This window comes from Arctopsyche grandis, chromosome 12 (assembly GCF_051622035.1).
Source record: "Arctopsyche grandis isolate Sample6627 chromosome 12, ASM5162203v2, whole genome shotgun sequence".
In the NCBI taxonomy this organism is placed as follows: domain Eukaryota; kingdom Metazoa; phylum Arthropoda; class Insecta; order Trichoptera; family Hydropsychidae; genus Arctopsyche; species Arctopsyche grandis.
Window position 1 is genome coordinate 9,813,585 of NC_135366.1, and position 23,719 is coordinate 9,837,303.

General features: G+C 31.7%; 1 protein-coding gene across 1 annotated transcript in view; it reads right to left on the reverse strand.

Moving 5' to 3' along the window:
- The window catches only part of LOC143920420 (protein Wnt-10b-like), a 31,331-nt gene extending 28,250 nt beyond the window's left edge, over positions 1-3,081 (reverse strand). The window contains exons 1-3 of the mRNA XM_077443305.1: positions 2,946-3,081; positions 2,739-2,862; positions 999-1,225 (exon numbers count right to left, since the gene is read on the reverse strand). Of these exons, the coding sequence (XP_077299431.1) occupies positions 999-1,225; positions 2,739-2,862; positions 2,946-3,081 (487 nt within the window). The remainder of the gene's footprint in view (positions 1-998; positions 1,226-2,738; positions 2,863-2,945) is intronic.
- Between the last annotated feature and the right edge of the window lie 20,638 nt (positions 3,082-23,719).

Genomic DNA, 23,719 nt, shown 5'->3' on the forward strand with positions numbered 1-23,719 from the left:
CCGTTCTAAATATATTAATAATTTAACATTAAACATGTTTAAGAAAAAAAATATTCATGAGCTTAGAATCGTTTATAATGATTTGTCATTACAATTAAAATCATCCACCATAAGTACATATATGTATATGTATGTATGTATATGCATGTACTTAAGAGGAACGTATACGGAGATTTAAAGATTTTATGTAATATTAGTTGAATGATGACATTCAATTTCTATTGTAGTATGAAATGTTTGGCTTTTCGACAAATGAGCCGTTATAATATTAAAAGTGGCTTAAGTCCACTTTCTTTATTTCGAGAAATATCTCGCAAAACATTAAATATAATGTTTTGTGTTTAACAATATTTAAAAATACTGTTGGCCTTTAATACGTTTGTTCAGCATGTACACACATATGTCTAAGATACATATTGTTAAATCTTTAATTTGAAGTATATTTTATTTATTAATTATTTAACTCGCATATGAGCAGTTATAATTGAGAGTGGCATAAGTCCACTTTCCTTATTTCAAGCAATATCTCGAAAAACATTACATATATGTAATGTTTTGCGTTTAACAATATTTGAAAATGCTGGTGGCATATAATACGTTTATTATGTTTTCTGAGATTCTGGTCATATCAAATTAAAATAAATGATAGCTATTTGTGAATTAGTCGAACAGAAATAACGTTTTTGGAAATTAAAATTGGACTTCCGAAACTTTCAAATATAACGGCTTAAGTATTGATTTGTACAGGATTTACTTGTAATACATCAATTGAATAAAGGAATTGGATTAATGCCCAAATTTTACATTATTCATCTTAAAATATTCTCCATCTTCTTTGATTGAACTAAAAAATTATGATATACGACTGTCAAATTAAATTGCTTTACGAAATTTAAGATAAAATAGACCATTTTCATTTACATCTCTATATAAAAAGTGGTTTGAAAATACAAATTTGATGAAAAAAATAAATGAGATAATGTAAAAGTAGCACATACCTCTTTGCAACATGACTGACGAATGAGGATTAAGTTTCTTAGGAGCTAATGAAGAGCAATTCCATCGATGCCATCGAAGTTGATGTTGACACTCTCGAACTGCCGTCTTCAGACCTTCAAGAGCTGCCGCAGCAGCCGAAGGCGTCTTCGAACAAATTCTTCTTTGGATGCGTGACAGTCCTGGAACTGCGTGACATCCACCGGCAACTTCATCCACCTGCTCGCACCTGAACAGACAGTTGAAATTCAAATACTTTCGTCCATACAACATTTCAAACATAAAAATATTTCCCGTCGCATAAATTAACAAAATTATATATCATTTGGTACGAGTATGTAAAATTGGTTAATTTGAAAATTATGATTTGTTGAGTAAAAAAAATGTCGATTTTCTCTAGCGAACTTGCACAATTATCAAAGCCGCCAAAATTTAATTTTCATTAAGAAAATATGCAAATTTCGTAAAATAGTCATATAAATTGTTGGACGGTAAATGTTGCGGCACGAAATGTTAAATATTTTTACGACAAACAAACACAGAGTAATGCCATAAAATATGTACTTACAAAAACGCGATCTACGAATTTGACTAATGGTCGATGCGTGTATATTTTCCTTAATAACCGTGAATTATCGACACTGATTTATTAATATTAATAAAAATTTATTAATTATTTCCGCTCGGTCCAAACTGGCGTCAATAAACAAATTTTACAAAGATGCGTGACTTCGAATCCGCTTTTATTTATAACGGGGTCGTTGTAAATTTTTGATAACGATTTATGGAAACTTTGTCGGAATTATATTGACAATGTTAAAAATTATCGTAAAATCTCTTACAAGCCATAATTCTACAAATCACTATAGAATAACTTAAATAAAGACTATCAAAATAACAACAAACAATAAAATACTACGAAAATGAGCATTCCAATAAGATTTAAGGATAACCAAACATCAATCCATCCAAACACGCAAAAAATATCGTTTTTAAATAAACGAATTTGATATCTTCAATGTGATTGGAGTTTTTACAAGCATACTTTAATTTTATTATTGTATAATATAAAACGTTATTTTAACAAAATCATCTATAAGACATTCTTCAACGATAATCTGCCGTAGAGCAATTAAACTTAAAGAAATATTAAAGATTTCCATTCACTTTTACAATAAGCAAATTTTGTTATATATTCTAATTGTACAACAAAGCTCTATTGTCTACTAAATATACATACATATATTGACTTTGAAATTTGCTTTAATTTTCATAGATTCAATTTGTTGATTATTTATTCAAATACTTCAAAATTAATACATAAAAAAATTAATTTAACATATTTATGTACGTTTATGAAAGCAAGATTTTATTAATTGAAATTTTATCTTTAATTTTAAATCAATCAATCACAAATGCTCTACAAATAAGATTTATTCAAAATTTATTCAACATAAGTGTTTTATATAAAAAAAAATGTAACATACAATTCGTCGAATGATATCGAATTCTCGATATTTAAACCAAAAGTTACAACTAAACCCTCGACTACATATTAAGCTGCTACAAACACTCTTCGAGTGAACGTTTGCGATTATAATTAAATTAAATTGATAAAATTGAAGACGTCGATTATTCAAGCTACGAAATCGAACAGTGTCAATGTACAACGACGGCGGAAATGATCTCGATGAATCAAACGATCGATCCGAGCGCGTAATCTGAAACTAGGCTAGACTGACGATTTGTCATTGGTGCCAATTAAAAAGTTGACCCATTTTTCAAAAGCCCGAACGGATCGCTCGTTAGCCGCCAAACCGAAATGAAAACCACTGTCAGATGGAAATCGGCCGTAATTTGTCGCACCTAATTTTGTACGTCTGTAAAGTAGCGTTTGTCAGATAGTTACACATTTTTTCCCCGCATCTTATATCCCAAGATACACCAACTCGGTACCGTTTCGTGACTCTGATTAATCGAAGCCGGTTTCGTGAACGTGTCGTGTTTGTGTGCCAAAGGATATCGACTCGCGGTCACTAAATCGTCTTTATTTATGCGATCCGCTAATCCGCGTCGTTTAATCATATTTCAATTGACAGAAACGTTTCAGAGATTTCGGGTCGTGGGATCATTGAAGAATTTGGTGATTAACGTCGAACAAATAAAGGAGAATCCGGTGAAATCAGTACGCGAACACTCCCCGTGTAAATAGTGTGTTTTCGAACGGAAACGATAACGTCTTTGTCTTATCACACATAGTTTAAATATTATCAGGACATTAACATTGGAGTCGAACGACTTTTTTCCATTATCCGTGTTGTATAAATAACAGTTAAATCGCATTGATAGCATTGTGACTAGAGCGCGTGTGAACGGGTAAAGAAAAGCCGGAAAACTTCAGCAAAAGATTTGACTCATTGATGATTTTACAACAGTCATTCGTTGTCTTTTATGTATTTATCTTTTATTTAGTCATATGCGATATTAATGTTTCTGAAGGAAATACTCATTCTAAGAATTAACATAAAAGGAGTAGTGAAAGGAACGCTAATAAATACATACAATATCTACCACATTAAACCTAAAAATATTATTATTTAATCATAATGGCATTGAATTACGTATAAATAAAAAACTTTTATGTATATGGTAAATCCAGAATACAGATTAAAAATGAGATAATTTTCAATACTTAGAAACCCACCGTGTCGAGTAATTGTATGTTGCAGATAAATTTATCTGTAATAAATTACAACATAATAATATGATATTTGCCTATGGTTAATATTTTTAATTTTCATATGAATTCCGCCTTTTAAAATTATAAGTATAAAATTAGTGAATTATCAGGGAGAATTTTATAATTTATTACACTACTTAATGCAAAAAATATCCAGTAGAAAACACGTCTAAAAAAAACAAACAATCACATTTCATATTGTAAAAAAAACTTCACCTATTACACAGATAAAGCAAAAATACGTACGTACCGAGATATAGTAAAAATACATTCTCAAAAGAGCAGAATAAAACAAAGAAGATGCTACAATTTAGTGAAAAAACAACCAATTGAATGATACCAATCTTGCATTGAAAAATCAATCTCCAAATACGTAAATGAATTTTATTATTTGATAACATAATAATTTTCTTAGTATAAATAATTAATTATGCAAAAAAGGTAAAAGATTTAGTAAACGATTACATGTGAGATATTTTAATATTTTTATCAACCAATGGGGGATTACACGCTTTGATCAACAAACAATATCAAAGTGAGAATTCATATTCAAATACAAATGATAAAAAAAAAAATGTTTTCAACATCTTACAAATTTAGATACAATTGTAAATAGAAAAATTCACTATTTCACTTAGGATTTCCTAGCATGAGATTGGAAACTGGTGGAATTTACACATTAGCCAGCAGCATAGCTCGGTCGTTAAGTTTCTGCTTAACACCGAGAGGCACCGAGTTCGATCCCATAAGCTGACCTCGATTGAATTTTTCTGAGTGCATCTGCTGCATTGTTTGTAATTGGCTAGGAAGGCGCATTGGGGTTCACCTGTAAGGCCTTCCTGGTATATATGTAAAATAAATAAAAAAAATAAACATTTCCAGAGTTAGCACACATTTCTACGAGCAAAGCATGCGGACAATATTAGGCCCATTATACGGGTATGCCTGTCGACGATGACATTGGCATTGTTTTGCGATTTATTGCGTCCATTTTGCGGGGATGTTAATTGCGCGAGAGAGCGTCATTGTCACGGGAAGAGAAGGACGATGATGATGATGACGAGCCCACTTTGCGACCGGAATTTTTTGGTCGTCCTCGGGGCCAGGGGTACGCATGCCGGAGTCGCGGCCTGTGCCCGGGACCCCGGTTTTCCCACGGGCCCCTCGACCCGAGAATGCAGGTGGAATGCTGTCACAGACCCGGACCCGCAATTTGTTAGCCCGACTTCTCCACCGCGGAACCATAAAGCTTTTTTCTCGTTCACCCGAAAGCTTATCGCGGTAAGCTGCGCAGCTTTTATCTCGCTACTGTCGCCACTTATCGAGCTTTTATTACCCAGAGCCGTGGACCAGAATATACGGATCCTCTGATTCTCGTGCATTACAATTACGACGAACTTTTCATTCCAAACTTTTTTTTCCCGGTGTTTATTTATATATTCTCGATATCCGGTAACCGGAATGCACCGCTTGGCTATTTCAGTTGTTGTACATGACGTGGATTAATGTTACGATTTTTAAAACTTTGATAATTTACTACTGGTTCGATTGGTCTATACATATGTATATGTGTACACACATTAGCCAATGAAATTATTTTTTTTATTAAAAATATATACTTAATTTGGGTATGAACTCTGATAACAAGGTCCTTTAAGGAAATAGTTGGATTTATATAAATTAGAGCGAATTACAATTACGTACTTTTTTACAAACCAATTAAAAGTGCCATGTATGTAAATGATTACCATTGTTATAGATTTTGGTGAGTTACAGATTAATCGAGCCCACCGTCTATTTTGTCATCTATCTATGCATTTTTAAAGAACTGTTTTATGTTTTAGTGTTTTCGATAATTTTGGCATAATCAAGATTGATTGATCCAAATTGGTCTATAGTAAATATATTATGTTTATTTATATGAATAAATAAATAATTTATTATAATTTTTGATTACAAAAATATAAATTTTATTAATATTTATATAAATAATAATTTAATTGTATATTATTAAATTATTAATATATTTATATACATTTATAAATTTATAGATATGTAGGTATGTCCCAATTTATCAAATTCCATTTTTAATTCGAAGATGGAGTAGGAAATAATGCCTGTTTTTGGAAACGTCAGCATTGGTGTGATATAAATATATCAAAACTCAGATTTGCCAAGTTTTTATTTTATTTTATTTTATCTGAATTTATGATGTTCTTATGAACATACGTATTTACTCATATAAATAGTAATCGATGTGGAAACCATCACAAAAAATATTTTAAAGAATGCAAATCGGCGAAAATACACAAAAATTAATCCTAATTAGTCAAATATAATTAAGAAAAAATGATCATAGAAATAATATAATCAAACAACACCAATAAAGACGCGCTTTATACATTTCCAGCAATTTATAAATTTCCATTAGATTCATTTCCTATAATTTCTATAAAATTAAATTTAATGCCTAAAGCCCATAAGAAATAAACCTGCATTTTGATGATCTTCATTGATGTGATGGTCCCATTCACTTAAGTTACATCATTCCCCTTCTACAAAAAAAAAAATAAAGCCCACTGATTTCATTCACCAGTGAAAATCACAATCATTTTTTTCAATTCCATATCTTACATTCGTTTAATTTTTTTAATTGGTTCAGTTTTTCCGGAACACGCCGTGCCGTTTTACAGTGTACTCGGGCGTATTTAGTGCTAATTATGACTGTGGGTTGTCTTGCCTGTTGACTATAACGAGCCAATTATATCACGATAAATATGAGAGGGTAGGGTAAATATGTGAGAAATGTCGAGGCATTGTGTAATTTTCTCGCGCGGCATTCGTATGTACGACCGTACGAAAAAAAAAAAGTGAACATTATGATAAGATTTAGATGCCAACGGGCGTTTCCTCAACGAATAAACAAATCCATAAAATAATCTAAACATGCAATAATTAAATTTCGTATCCAGACCGAGTCTAATGAAGCCACTTTGAATCGAGTCTACGGCGAATTGCACAGTGCAATTATTGTACAACTTGAAGGCAAACGTTGACAGAGCGGATATATACTGGAGTACATACATACATATTTGTTTGTTTGGCCTAAAGATGTGTCAACATTTGCCCTGACAATGGGGCTTGTTGACACGTCCGCGAGCCGTGTTTACAAACGGTCGTGTGTTGACCGTGCGGCCCCAATGTTGACAATGCCTGGAGCACGACTTTGCTCTCGTCAAACGCTTCCCGGTGATATAATCGAGTCTGATGACCGATGATTCGCAGACAGGGTCGCTTAACCTCTTCGCCGTGTCAATCAACGACTCCTGTAAACACTGTGCGCACTCCTGTAGCCTGCTTGTGACATGTTTACGTTTTAATTGCAACACTAGGAATATATGTATACATATACATATATGTATGTAGTGTAATAAGAAGTCTGGTAAAGTGCATCTGACTATAAATGACATTTTTGCAATTTAAAAATTTTGTGGTTTTATGAAACTTGAAAGAATGAAGTATTAATTACATGTATTATAATGAAATATTCAAGTAAGGAAATTTAAATTTAAAATTTAAGTATAAAAAAAAAGTTATTATGTATCAAAATAATTATACATTGGTACATACATATCTACATACATACATATATATATATATATATATATATATATATATATATATATATATATATATATATATATATATATATATATATATTCTGTTCAATTGTCAGGTTGATGAGCTGGTCAGTTTCTTGAGATTCAACACGAGAATATTTGAATGACATGAATGATGGTAATTTTTATTTTCTTTCTTTGTTATTTTATTTTTTGTAAGACTGGTGTGACGCTTTGGGGCAACCTGTCAGGTCATACTGGTCATTTTATTGTTATTATTATTATAAAATAATAAATAAATAAATATGCATGTATATACAGCACATAGGCTTGTTGTACAATTATTACAATTCAAAGAACGTTATTGCCAAATATGCACGTACCTGCATATAATTTTTAATTTTTTTTAATAACGTATATTATTTTAATCTCATTTGGGTAACGGTGACAGTAAATCGAAGAGATACATACCTACATACATAAATACATATGTACATATATGTATATACATATGTACATTTGTATGTATATGATCGGATGGTAAAAAGAGAGGTTTTTAAATTTGATTAAAAATAATTAATTCCGCAATTTATTGTCTATAACTATTGACTATAAGAGCACATACATATATAAATGGCAATGGTTTTATAGCAGGTATTTGATTTTATTTGTATTTCAATAAGTGTTCAGCTCCCATTTATTTTCTTTGGATATGTTATACATACATATGTATGTATATACATATATGATCAGTAGATCAGTACCCATTAAAATAGATATAAGATGTATTGTGAACATAATTTAGTTATGATACAAAGCATGTACATATGTACATACATACGTACAATTGTAGAATGAATACAAATAAAAAAACTCACAACAAATCATAATTGTTATTTAAAATGTATATATGTATGTACATATACATATGTATATACAGAATTTTTACAACAAAACTTTCACTGCATAAATAGGATGTGAAAGATAAAAAAGAATTTCAAGCTTTTCACATTGCAATCGCGAGATCAAAGGACCATGAATAAATATGCATAATTTAAAATTCTCTCCCCTTAGTTTGAAGGGCAGCGAAATATTTTTAATCAAACGACGATCCTTCGCAGTAAGAGTGCATCCAAAGTGCAATAATTGAAAACGAAAAAAAAATTTTTCAGAATTTCAAATTAGCTTTTGATGTGCAAACGAACAAACTTTGAATACTTTTATTATGTGCGTTCACGTATTTATTTTATGTATACGTATATATACATATGTGTATATATATATACATATATGTATATATATATATATATATATATATATATACATATATATATATATATATATATATATATATATATATATATATATATATATATATATATATATATAGGTATATATGTATATATATGTATATATATATATATATATATATATATATATATATATATATATATATATATATATATATATATAGGTATATATGTATATATGTGTATATATATATATATATATATATATATATATATATATATATATATATATATATATATATATATATATACATATATGTATATATATATATATATATATATATATATATATATATATATATATATACACACATATATATATATATATATATATATATATATATATATATATACATATATAAATATATATTTATATGACGACGCATTATTCAAATGAATGCAAGTTATTAATTGTGTCGGCAATAGATGGTTCTAGTGGTAGGTTATATGCATAAATAAGAGATTAGACGCTACGACTGCCAAGCCACCTGTTCGTGAGGATGTTTCGCAGGTATAATTCCAACAAAACAACACAAATTAATAAAATGACGACTTTTGAATCTGTTTATAATTAAATATTTGTTCAAAGTATAATAATACATAATCGACGCGAGTCTTTGTTTGCCCGAACGTTTGCATATAATATTTACACGCTCGTACGCGTGTAGAAAACATTGCCGTTTTTAGCATAAACGATTATTAACTAATTAAGCAATGACATAATGTATACGTATCGGACATAAGGGAAAAGCCTAATTAATTAATATTTAATGTAAACAAATTATCGATATTTTATAAGCGTGTAAGGCAATATACGTATTATAATGGGTTTGTCCCATTTGTCGAATTTGACTTGGGCAATCGAACGCGCAGATAAAATCAATTAATACGTCGATAAAATTATATTACAAATCAATTCGACGAAATATTTATGATGAATAAATTTTAATAGCATAGACGTACTAAAACAACACCAATTTCAACTGATCTATAATAACGTGCCGTATAAAATTAGCTAGCTTTCTTTTATTTTAGAATATTAATAAAATATTAATAATAATTAAATTAATTTTAATAATTTTAATAAATCAGACAATTTCAAGATTATTCAAAAACGTCGTTAAAGTTGATGTATGTATATCAAACTGTCATATTTTTTAAAAATAATTCATTAAAAATTATTTATTTATTTACATAAAAAATGCAAGGAAAACTTTCGAAAGAAAACGCACGACACATTTTAAATAGTGAAATTTTCATAAAACATCTTCAAACGCGTGAAATTGAATCACATTGAAGGCAATTTTCCCGAGGAAAAGTGTTCAACGTGCGTGCATAATACAAGTACACAACACTCATCAATTTTCACAGCACTTGTCGAGCAATTATGTCGTTATCGAGCGTGTTCGATGAGCATCATCCGACCACGATCTCACCTGATCGCCGGAGACAGGATTGACAGCATGATGAGGATCGCCACGAGCAACCAGTGCAGCATCATGCAACAGCACATCACTTTTCAGATCTTCTCACAGATGTCCTCACCGGGCCGGTTTGCCGCCACATGTTGCACACAAACCAACACTAACTCCAACACAACTACCCAACTCTAAAAACTCGCCGACGATAATGGAATCTCATAATAATAATAGATAACAGACACACTGTATGTATATGACAAAATTAAAGAAAAATTAAAAGAGTGCGCCGGTTGGATGAATTTTCTTTTCGGGCGGTTGGATGGATATGGGTTCGGGAAAGCGCGCGTTTTTCCGGCTCGTCGTGGCAAGTGTCCGGTTTTGTTGTGATGGTCACGTTTGGGATGGTGGGTCGTGTGAGAGTGTCGGCGCGGCGGCGGTGGGGGGGTTGGTGCCGAGGGATGGTGGGGGTGATGGGGGCGCCGTGGTCGGGGGGCGGCGGCCCCGTTTGGGGGCGCCGCTGGTGTCCGGGCTGGCGGGTGATGTCCACGACGGACCGCGTCCGACAAAAACGCGCAAGAAAAAAGTCAGGGGCCCGGCCGGCGTTCCCGTAGGCCCCACCTACCGTGGACCGGGGCCCCCCCGGCGAACCGAGGCCCAGCCTTCCCACCAGAGCTTTTCAATACTACCACTATTTCAATGTACACTCATTCAATATTTATTAACAATAGACGGCCGTTGCCGATTTACGACCGACCGATGGATGCCTCCTCAACTCAACTTGCCTTTCATATTATACCAATCATCTATCTACATACATATGTATATAACATACATACATACATACATTTAAACACCACTTTATGATTCTACCCTTTTGTTTTTTATACGGATCGAATACGAGCATTGTTTTCATTATAATGAAAATTTATGTATTTTTTCTACATATAATATTCAAAAGTTGACTTGCCATTTGAATTTTGGAAATAGCGTTGTTGTGTTTTTCATACCCACATACATAACCAGCAAGCAGCGTAGACTAGTGGTTAGTATATAATAATAATAATAATAGCTTTTATTCCAGACGATGAGGAGAATAGTGCAATCCCCAACGCCCATATAAATAATATATAGATAATAAAAAAAAAGTATTGAAAAATAGTAAACAAAAAATAAATAAATAAATACATAAGTAAATATATAAATATTACTGATAATAAATAATAATAATAATAAATAATAATAATAATAAATAATAATAATAATAATTATAATAAATAAATAATAATAAATAAGTCTAATAATAATAAATAATAATAATTTTATGTCTATTCAAGGCGGTCGGTGTAGCTTTATATATATATGCTTTCGAAAATTTCGAACTGGTTGCTGGTGGCCAGACCTTGGTTTGTGACTCCAGGTCAATTGTTTCCTATCAGAGTTTGCCAATTTATACAATTTATCTGACAAATTGATAACCTTTATCCATTTCTCTCAATTTTCAGCATTTCGAATTTCGCTGACTCGTATAAAAATGCTGCAAAGTTGTCCATAAATGTTTAGCAAATTACGAGTTATTCAGCATCTTAAAATTTGACGATTTATATAAATATAAAAAAATGTTCCAATTGATCAAAAAATGTATATTGGTACATATGTACATAGATGTCTCTATGATGCTTTGTTAAAATTATTCCAAAAAATGTAAATCGATGTTTGTAATTGGATAGAAAGGTGCATTGGGGTTTACCTGTTAGGTTTTCTGGTATATGTGTAAATGAAAGTGGTGGAAGTCCAATTTTCATTTAAAAAACACTATTTCTGTTTGACTTAATTCACAAACGATATGTCTAGAAGCTCGAAAAAGCAGAATAAACGTATTACAGGCCGCCAGTATTTTTAAATATTGTTAAACCAAAACATTTTATTTAATGTTTCGCAAGATATTTCACGAAATGATGAAAAGTGGACTTATGCCACTTTCAATTATAACGGCTCATATGAAGACATTGAAAGGTGATGACTGACTTACATAAATATCGGCAATATTTAATGTAATTAATAGGAAAATGAAAAGAACGCATATAATATAATATGAATTAATTCAAAAATTGCTATCACCTCTTTTAATTCGATATGTCCAGAATCTCGGAAAAGTAAAATAAACATATTACAGGTCACCAGTGTTTTTAAATATTATTAAACGCAAAAAAATATATTGAATGTTTTGCAAGATATTTCTCGAAATGATGAAAAGGGGACTTACGCCAATTTCAAATATAACGGTCCATATATCTATGTATGTATACGAAATATAATATAAACTACCTCAATTAATATTACTCTGAACTTATACCACGCTTTTATTCGCTTTATATCAGTTATAAGGACTGTTTATTTTATATAAAATTCAAAATTTCAAATAGAGTTCCTAATTTTTAATTCCAACATATATGTACATATTATATTTTAAAGACACGTAATTACTTTGATATGCATATCTCTACATACATACATATGTATGTACATCGCTATCGATTTAGCGGCATTTACTTTAATTAAAATTTTAATTGATGCAATTACTTCAAAGATATGCTTTATGGCGATAAATTTTCAACGCATTTTTTTATACATTCGTATCACAAAATAAATAAAATAAATTTTATCACCAACTTGTACTTGGATATTTTCAACTATGAATATGTGTATATATTCAAATTAAACATATATAAAATTATATATTAAAAATTAAACAAAAACCGAAATTTTTCAATTAATAATTTAAATAATCAAACATTAACAATTAAGAATTTATAAAGTTTTAAATAAAAAATAGCCTTAGAAAATTCTCATATCAATACTCAACTTCAATTTTATGACTTTCAGATAATCAAATACAAAAAAAATATTCAGGTCACTTACAACAGTAATATTTTGAATTTCCCCGAATAATCTTAACGTAAACAAACTCAAACACCGACTTAGAAAGACACATAAAAAAATAATAGATTGAACTACGCGTAATAATTTCAATTAAGTTTGCTAAAATGAGTGCATATCAATCGATTGAAGAGCCCTGTTCACTATGATAGTGATCTCATCTTTTGTAAGTTGGGCAAGCATGAGCGTACTGGCTGTCGGTCGGCCCTTCAAACAAGGGGGTTGCAGTATTTTTTTTCCTTTACCTTTTTTTCAAAAGGGGAGAATCACCGATAACCGATTATTATTTGCGACGAACGATCACCATTGAAACATACAACACTACAATGACATTATTATTCGAGAGGGGTCCATTAGCCCACCCACAACACCGCCCAACTACATATGTACCTACCCCTTCACAAAACTATCAAAAAAGCTATACACTAAACTCCAACCGAAACTACATATGAATATTATCAATGGGTTAATTTTCACAGCGACACTATCACATACACGTTCTCACTTGGATTAGTTTTATTACTTGAGATGAAATTACGACGATTTTACCGGAAAGACGTCCGCGAAGGGTGAAGCTGGCGCCGCGTGACAACCGGAAATGTGCGTCGATTTCCCGTCAACCGCTTCAACGAGCGCCTCTAGCGATCAACGCTATCATTAAACTGACGGTGCTTATTCCACTTGAAATTTAATTAGCAACTATTTATATAGACTATACACAACGTCGCAAATATGATTTCTATAATACACGTTTCCTATATGAAGATTTTTAAACAAAGGAGGTATGTAAAAAATATACTTAAGTACATATGTTCCTACATATACATATGTATATTACATATGTTTATATACATCCAAATATGCATGGTATATACATAAATATACATACATATACACCTACTCAAAAACTTTATACTGCCGTTCAAATTCTTAGATTTTACATAATTTGAATTTTTATATAAAGACAGGCGTAAAGTGAGTCAGTATTTGAATAAATTCCATATAATAAAATACCAACATTAGAAACTGTGACAAGGTCAAATACTAGTACACATTCAGTTTATTTAAAATTGACTCAATTGCGGTAAAAATAACGACAGTGATATTAAAATAAACCTATGTACGTATACAATAGGTACATACATATATGAAATAAATTTAAAAAAATATGAGGGGGGGGGGAGACATTTTAATAAAAATGAATAAGAAAACATCGTCAACAATCGAAGTGACATTTAGATCAAAAATTCATAGTTAATCTAATGTTATTGAATCAATCTTTGAGTCCTCAAACAAATGAGAAATCGAAAATAAAGGAAAGAAAAAAGGGAATATATGCTTGAATGACCCCCAAATAATATGAAAGAAAGTCGATTAATTCAAGAAAATATTCGGTACACGATAGACGAAGTATATGAAATTACATCTATGTATAATGATTATGAAAGTTTAACATATCAGATGGTGCGTTTCGGCGTCTAAATCCAATTAACAATAGCACTTTTAATTTCACTTTCAGCATGCGAATTTCGACAAAACGAAACTAAAATATTGGGCTATTTGTACTGAATTTGAATGCACTCAACCTTTTAAGTGATTGCTCGGACCGTTTCGACGATGCGTACTTTGTAAAGATGCTTATCTTTTGATAGCGACCATGGGGAACCGACCCCTTTAGAAATGAGCATTGAATGTCGACCAATTTACCCGATTGATTCGCGAGGGTCAAATGCAGCACCCTTAATAAACGGACCTTCGTCAAAGTTTTTGCACATTGTCAAAAACATACATCAAGCAAACCATACATCTTAAATACGGAGCGATCTATTCAGCTACTTAAATATCAATGTGAACTTTTGATAGTTTCTATAAGATTGAAATTTCCTGTATTGCATACATACATACATATCCTATTAATAATTTTGAATATATTTAATTTTTTTGACTCACCGCCATGGGTATCATGTAGGTATAATGGACTTTTTTTATCTTACCGATCATTATATCGACACCGTCGTTATTTCGTTGTTTTATATCAATAAACCGACTATGAAACATCGAACCATTCGATGATCTCACATGACTATGGCGTCACTGTATACACCCGATGTGATTTTCAATAAACTCAATATTTCTGCGAAAATACATGCATACTTGCTGACATAACGAGAGTGTTTAAGGCAAATTTGACCCCGGTTTGTCGAACAGATTACGAGGGTGGGTGACATTTTTAAAACGAAGGGTGGGACTATCACATAGTCGCTCAGTGACATGGGGTGGATTATTTCGTCCCGACATCGGTCACCCACGTGCCGACAAAGATAGGGGGAGTGATCATCACCAATTATGTATATTACATACATGTACATACATACATATATAACGTGTACGCACGTACTTACACACTGGTATGTTGGTTAATTTTATTACAAGCAATGACAATGAAAGGGGTCGATGACAGTTTTAGAAAAACGCGAACTGGCAAAACCCTAACCATAACTTGATGAATACCACTATTGTTATTCAAGTTTGAACAATCCTGTCTGCAAGGGGTGAAATTTCAATATTGTACATTATTTTTTATCAATTCAATCCATTATTTAAAGAGACAAAAAATCATTGACGATATATATTTTATATCAGACAGATATTACATTAAAAATACAACAGTAAAATCTTCTTCATAAACTGAACTAATATCACTAATTTACTAAATCAGTAGATCTTGACCTTTGTAGTATAAACAAATATACACATACAAGTACTTGGAATGTAAAGGATATAAGCCCAAAACACATTTCATTTGAATTATGTAAATGCAAATATTTCATACAATATATGTACTTAAGTATTTTTGATTTTTTATAATAAAAATGATAATTTTATAAGCCAATCATGTAAATGTTTTAATATACGTAATACCACATAAGCTGCACTAGATAAACTAGCTCAGTGGTAAGCCTATAATACTATCAACTGAGAGGTCACGGGTTCAATCTCTGGCATGATATTATTGGCCAGACCATGTACACGACCAGAGGTCGATCGCTTCCTGTCAAAGTTTGCCGATATACCTGATTTCATTGTTGAAACGGTTCCAAAAAAAAAAAATCAGCAACCTATCTTCGTTTGTTACCGTCATTTGAATATAATTTAAAATTAATGGCACCATGGTGAAAATAAATTTATTATTAAAAATGAGATCACTTAGAGATTTATCGATTATACATATATGTAAATATGTATGTATATATTTTTTAATTTAATTTATTTTTATTTTTTCAATCGAACATGTACACTCGCCTTTACAGATCACTCAAAAGCGACGAGTGTATTAATACAGATACAATACAATAATACAATCAATACAAGAATTTTATACAATGCGAATCCATACAAACATCATCCATAGTGACATCTATGGAGACATTTTTGCAGTATTTTATTATAGAAATTGGCGAACCTTAAGACGCTGAATAACTTGATATTGGAAAGGAGATGTCAATTTACAGAAACCGTTTCAATGAAAATCAGAAAAATTGGCAAACTCTAATAGGAAACGATCGACCTGGAGTCACAAACCAAGGTCTGGCCAACATCTACTAGTGGGAATCGAACCGTGACAACTCTGCTCAAAAGCATAATATACCAACCACGTATTTCCACGCTGCTGGTTAGCTGTATGTATATATGTATGCTCGGTATTAGAAGAAAAGACGAAAGAAAGAAAAAAGATTAAGAAGTATGTATGACAAAGGAATTTAAAGTTACCTATGAGACCAAGAATGACAACAAGCGCATCGATCAATTTATTACAATCGAATTGAAAGTATAAAAGGATAAAAAGTTCCTGTAATATCGAGTAAGTAGTATAAATAACGATTAATGCTCATAAAAAATGAACTCGAAAACAGACGCACCAATGGCGGCCATTTTGTTTTGCGCGTATAAAATTCGCAATGTCCGTTCATATCATTTTATTCAGATGACTTTTGATATTTCACATCAAATGCACGCAGACAGACACTTTTCGTGCAGTTTTTTTTAATTTTCGTCGACTTTGCCCACGCTTGCCCCGACATGTTTCGAATTTGGCATAGGGTGCGTGCGCCCCCCTAACAAGCGGCGCCTTTGCACGGTGCTGGAGAGCTTTTGTCACCATTCATCGTACCGACTTGAATGAGGATGGATCTCCATTGAATCGGCTCTAAAGTCTAAATCCACTCTCGTCCCGCTCCACATCCACTCTTTACGGGCTTGATTAGAGACCAACACGTCACACTCGAGGGCGGCTTTCGCATTCCAAATTAAACGTCACCGAATGCGCGCTCGACTTCGATTACAAAAATTCTCATTTTACACAAGTAAATAGTTCACACGAATGTTGATTGAATTGTGTCGGCTCGCGATAAAAAGACGCGCCGCGCGATTCGATTCGAATTGATTCCGGCAAGCTCGAATCGATTTGTTCCCGTCGCCGCTCTTTACGTTCGATTTGCACCCGCGCTCTCTTCTCCTTTTAATTAAATTTGAATCGAAGCCGACAATTATTTTGTCACGCCGAGCCACTGGGAAAAACGACGAAGCACGCGCGCGACAAAGCACCAACAAACAAACCCTCGGAAAACTCGCACGATACGCCATACTCGACAATCTCACAAAGGCTTTGTATAATAGGTATAGCATTAAAATAAATTGTAAAAATATAAATCATTATAATAGAATAATAATTACATTTACATTGGATTAAAAATGTTGTGATTCATAGTAAAAATGCAGACAATCTAACTTCAATCTTGAAATCTGAAGCACGTAATTTTCAATTATTTAAAAAAATAAATAATAAATAATATGAGCTAATAAGATACTTTTCAAGATTGAAGTTTGGTTGACGGCATTTTTACTTTGAATCACTAAATTTATAATCCATTATTGAATATAAAGAAAATTAGTTTTTCAGAAATTGGAAACAATAAATAATATATGAATGTATGTATGTATGTACATATGTATATAATAAATGATAATTTATTTTTATAATTATTTTTTTTGATTTTGTTTAATTTTTACTGTTTTTGAATTATTATACATATACATATATATATGTATGTATGTTCGTATATTCGTATTATGTACATATATGTATACATGTGTATTGTTGCATATTCTTGTCTGGCCAATGTCATATTGGGGTAACCTGTGAAGACACGTATATTTTTGTTAAAATAAAATAAAATACATACGTACATAACTAATATATTGTACATATATGAATATGCAGATATTTACTAATATGCTAATCTACTACAACTAATCGAATAAAAAACCTCATATCATAAGTAATTAAAAAATATTATAAAAATACTAGCGTAAAAACAATTATAGAAGGCTTCTGAAAGGAACAACTTTAGAATAACAGTATGTTATTGATACTTTTTATCAAAAATAGAACTGTAAAGGGCATGATAGTACATATATTTAGAACGTCTTCAAATTCATTAAATCATCTCTTTATTATTTCAGAAAAAAAATATCAAATTAATTACACCGAGCAACAAAAAGTCATGTTTTTGAGTTTACAGAGCGCATATAGTCAATCTATACTAAATGTGATCCACTAAATTTGAATATGATGATTAATTTTGTTGGTTCGTTGTCGTTTATTAGACATGGTCATTTTAAAAAAATGCACAATTTTTGGAATTTTCCCTAAGACCGGAAAAATCATTATTATATTTGAATTCAGAGGGACAGACTTGTTAACGATTGATTAGCTCCGCTGTGGTAATTTTTATATTGCTCAGTGTAAATAATAGTGCACTAATTCTGTCAATATTTGTTGCGGTTTACACGTATATATTTACTACGCAAAAATGATGAAATAATATTTATTTAGTAAGATTTACTTTAGTAGATATATGTACATATGTAAGCATCTTATGTTTATGCTACAATCTGCTTCTAAAGACTGTAATCGACTCGAACAATAGATCAAAATGACAAAAAATAAAATATAATCTATATAGATGTACAAACACACATATGTATCGGTTGAAAACGAACGTACAGCGGCGTGACCGATAGATCAATGGCGCCGATCTGTCACGACATTTGAGAGTCGCAGCTTGTTGTGACAACTCAATCTCTCCTTTTTCCGCGGTCTGCAAGCCCGACGAGATACATTTTTTTTCCATTTACAGACATACCGAATCGCGTGTCGATTCCTTACTTACTTACGGCACTAGATATGTCCAAACACAGCCGACCGATACGCGTTACGAATCCATCACGACGAATTAGAAACGAACGTGAAATTATTACCAGTGCACGGGTATAATGCGTGCACACATCTTGGCATGCTTTGAAATCGATTTTTTTTCCATTTGAATTAAAATCAAAAAGTCTAGACGCCTTGTACGGCGGTTAGATATGTTATACAAACAACGATTTTTAAGAAAACTGGCCGACTCTCTCGTCTAATAATAATTCACGAAATTATTAGACGAAACGTAAACAACGTCTTAATCATCAGGCGCATAATATAAATGGGCCACTTCGAAATTGATTATATTAGAATAAATATTTATAAATTTCATAAACATTATGTAGGTATATAAAAATAAAATTTAGATTGAAAGTTTCTCACGACTTCCGATGGTTGAGCGCACATCGCTTTTCCTGGAAAATGTATTGACAGAGTGTGAAAATCTCGGCTCGAAACTAAATTGAACGCGTTCGAAGAATCGTATAATTGTCATCCGTTCATAACGCAACGTCAATTGTTCGATCTGACGAACGGAGAATAAAATAGAATAAAAAAAGAAAAACACATTAATTTTTTCCATTAGAGATCGGTGAGCTTTAGAAATAGCGAACGAATCGTTCGTTCTTCGAATTGAAGCTTTTATATTTGGACTTTTTTATATTGTCTTTCGCGGAATCGCATAACTGTTATTTTTATATTTGATCATATTCCGTGAAATTGAACTTTTTCTAAACCTACACAATGCCCTTTCGCGACTTTTTCTATTGAAAAGTTAATTCAAATTGAAAAATTCCACCATTCCATTACAACTAGCGACTAACATTCTCATAACATTCACACCACATAACATATCAAGATTTTTATGAAAACTGAAAGGAACAGTCGTCAAATAAAACCTTACTTTAAAATTGTAATGTAATGTAAATTTGCCTTTGTTGGTATCGATATTTTTTTTTTGTTTTCAAATCAACTTACCGAAGTAGTTTCACTATATTTTTTTTAAATTGGGAAATTGCTTTATCACACAAAAATATTTTAAATCGAAACTGAAATTGAAGGAAGCCAAATCCATTTTTTTTTTTTGGAAATTATTCATAATTATATTTTTAGAAAAACAAAATTTTCATATTAAAAATTTAAAATACCTATTTATATATAAAAACAATATTAAACCTCAATTGAAAATGCCTGGACCTCTCTTTTGGGTCGCAATATTAAAACTTCACACCGGCCTCTCGGCGTTGTGAAAAACGGCTATTTACGAGCTTTTAAAATCTTTTAAGTGACCCGATCAGCGCGCGCATGATTTAAGCCTGTGAATAAAGAGCTCGAGGTAAACAGTAATAAATATTAATAATACACATACATACATACATACATAGCAACATACTGAGGGGGAAAAACTTCCGCTCAGGTAAGCAAGCAAGCAATGGTCGTCCGTCTGTCCGTCCGGCCGCACAAAGCACCGGCAATAAATATATTTCTTCGAGTCGTGATCCAAACACAACAACCTCGAGGCGAAAAAAGCTAACCGAAGACCTCCCGTGAAACTGGACCCTCCGTAGAGGGGAATCCCGAGGGATAGATCCGTGTCTTTAAGGGCGAATTTCGCCTGCAACCGTATGCATCGTCGCCTTCATTAGCACCGTTATGCGATATTTCGCAACGCAACGCTATTCAACTGAAGTGCACCCACTCGTATATACATATGTATGTAAGTAAGTTCCTTTTGTTGCCTATCGCAAACAGGGGCGTTCAAATTATCGCAAACGACTACTGATTTTCATATCGACTATTTGTACGACTTAACTCGAGGATTCTTTTACATTTTTCAGTCAAACTTGGAAATGAATACAAATTTTTAATACATAACGTACATGTATTAGCTTTATGTCACGCAGAACACTAACATTTTTTTTAATATAATATCTTGAAAAAAAGAACAAGGATAATTAAATAATTTTATCTTCTTGTAATTATCTTCAATTATTTCGTCTAGAGTTGTTTAAAATTCTTTTTTTAAACACCGTATGCTCTGCAAACCACTGAGAGATAGGAAACGGAATGTTTGGGTAAGAAGTATGACAAGGGTAGTTGATATAGTGGATAGAGTGAATAAATTGAAATTGAATAAACGAAAGTGTTTTAATTGTACCCGAAATAATGTAAAAAAGAATACAAGGAAGTCCACAAAGGAGATGGGCGGATAAAATTAGAATAAAAATGAGATGGATGAGACTTGCTCAAACGGAGACGAACGGAAGCTTATTGGAAAAGCCTCCAACCCAGCAGTGGATCACAATGGCTGTAAATGATGATGACATACATATATGTATGTACATACATACATACATATATTTAATATATTTGATATTCATTTTTTAAAACATTTGAATACTTAGATAAAAAAACTCACTTTTTCAAGAGGTAATTTTTTTAAAGTTAAATATCATAAATATTTGAATTTAATATCTTAATCTAACAACATTAATTGTAATAATTTAATTATTACTTATCTAAATATATTAAATAACTAATCAATTTTTGGCAATATTTGATTTCAAATTATATATTAAAGGTACATACAATTTATGTTAAATTTATTCATTTTGTACAGGTAACAACCCATTTCAGTACATCATATAATATTAATAATAATAATACAATAAAACAGTATCAATAGACAAAGTAGTGAAAACAATAATATGTCGTTAATCATATGAAATATATGACAAAAAGCATGGAAATTGTAAGAAAAATAAAACACATAATATTAACGAAGAACAATATTTTCAATAGATCTAATAAACTGACCAAAAGTAACACTAAATATCTCGATGTTACGATGACGTACAGAAGATGTTTACGTACTCTAAAATAATTTTTAGGTGCATAAAAAGTGAATTCACTGAGAATCGATGGATTATAAATAAGTCCACGAAGAACAAGGAACATGTGTCGTAATAATAAAATACGACGATAAAATTCAAGACTGACAAACTCGTCATTCCCCAAATAAATAGATTAGTATTAGCAATGCAGCATTGCAATATTAATTAGCAATGCAGCAAATGTATTTTTTCATCATTAACAGGTAACGCCATAGTTAAAAATAATTTTAAATTGAAAATAAACACCCCCCCCCCTGTTTTACACCCCCCCTACGATAATTTTCCGATTGATTCAACGACAAACAGATTTCCTTAACATGCCATCTAAATTGCAACGAAATAATTGAAAAACAAAGTTAATGTGTGTAATCGAAAGGAGGCCGGAGTATTCGATACGAAATATATTTTACAAGCAAACAGCGTAATAGAAATTCTTGTGAATTTATTATTAAGTCGACGGTAAGCAGGACGTGATCGAGTAAGTTAACGCTAGAATTGAAAATTACACAGGGCGAGCTTTTACAGACACCGTTACGACACGATCGCAGCCGTCCAAGTGTACTTAAATCATTTTGATAAATTGATTTATCACATTGATACAGGCTTTTAGCAATTTTCACGGGCGACTCTAACATAATGACCAGATATCTACATAGTACTTGCATACATACACACACACACACCTAATGTCTATCGATCGATCGATCGGGGAAATTTGTTGTTTGATTATATTTTTAAGCGGGCGAGGCGACCGCTTCGATACAGCAATACAATCGCAAATTATACACCGCCGACACTATTTAGATGAGTGATTACGCGGAATGTTACAATGTTTATACTGCGGCTAGTTTAACCCTTTCGATGCCTGGTATCGGCGAATTATCGCGATAGCACAAAATTGAATGTACATATGTACATACATACATATGTTCAGCCATCACTGTGGCTTAATGGTAGCATGTATGTTTAGCACCAAGTGATCAGTGGCTTCGATTCGCTATACTGCTGGTTAGTTTTGGGGGTATTTGTTGACTCCAAATAGATATATAGTTTCTTATCAGAGTTTGCTGATTTTCCTCGTTTGCTTGGTTCCTCAAAATTAGCAAAAAATCATCTTTCTCGTTGTCGCAAATGTTCTGTATTTATTGTATGTACAATTTGTAAACATTATGTACAAATCTAAAATCCATAGATGACTCAATGGATTAATTCTGTAATTAATTAATTATTTAATTGTTATTTAGTGTTCTTCGGCTTCTGGAAATACAGTGATTTATGTAATAACAAAAAGCTGCATTGTTTGGCCTTTCTGGTATATATCTATGTAAAATAAAATAAAAATAAAATAGAGGGTAGACTTTTTACAACAATTAAATCAGATAAATTGCAAAGCATTGGTAGGAAATGACTGAAAGCGCAAACACACTGAATCGTACAGCATACACGAGCTCGTGATTTCCACCTGGGAAGGGCGTTTCTTCAGGTCATTCTTAATACGATTCGTATGAATTTTATACTACATTTCTTCAAATATGTCAA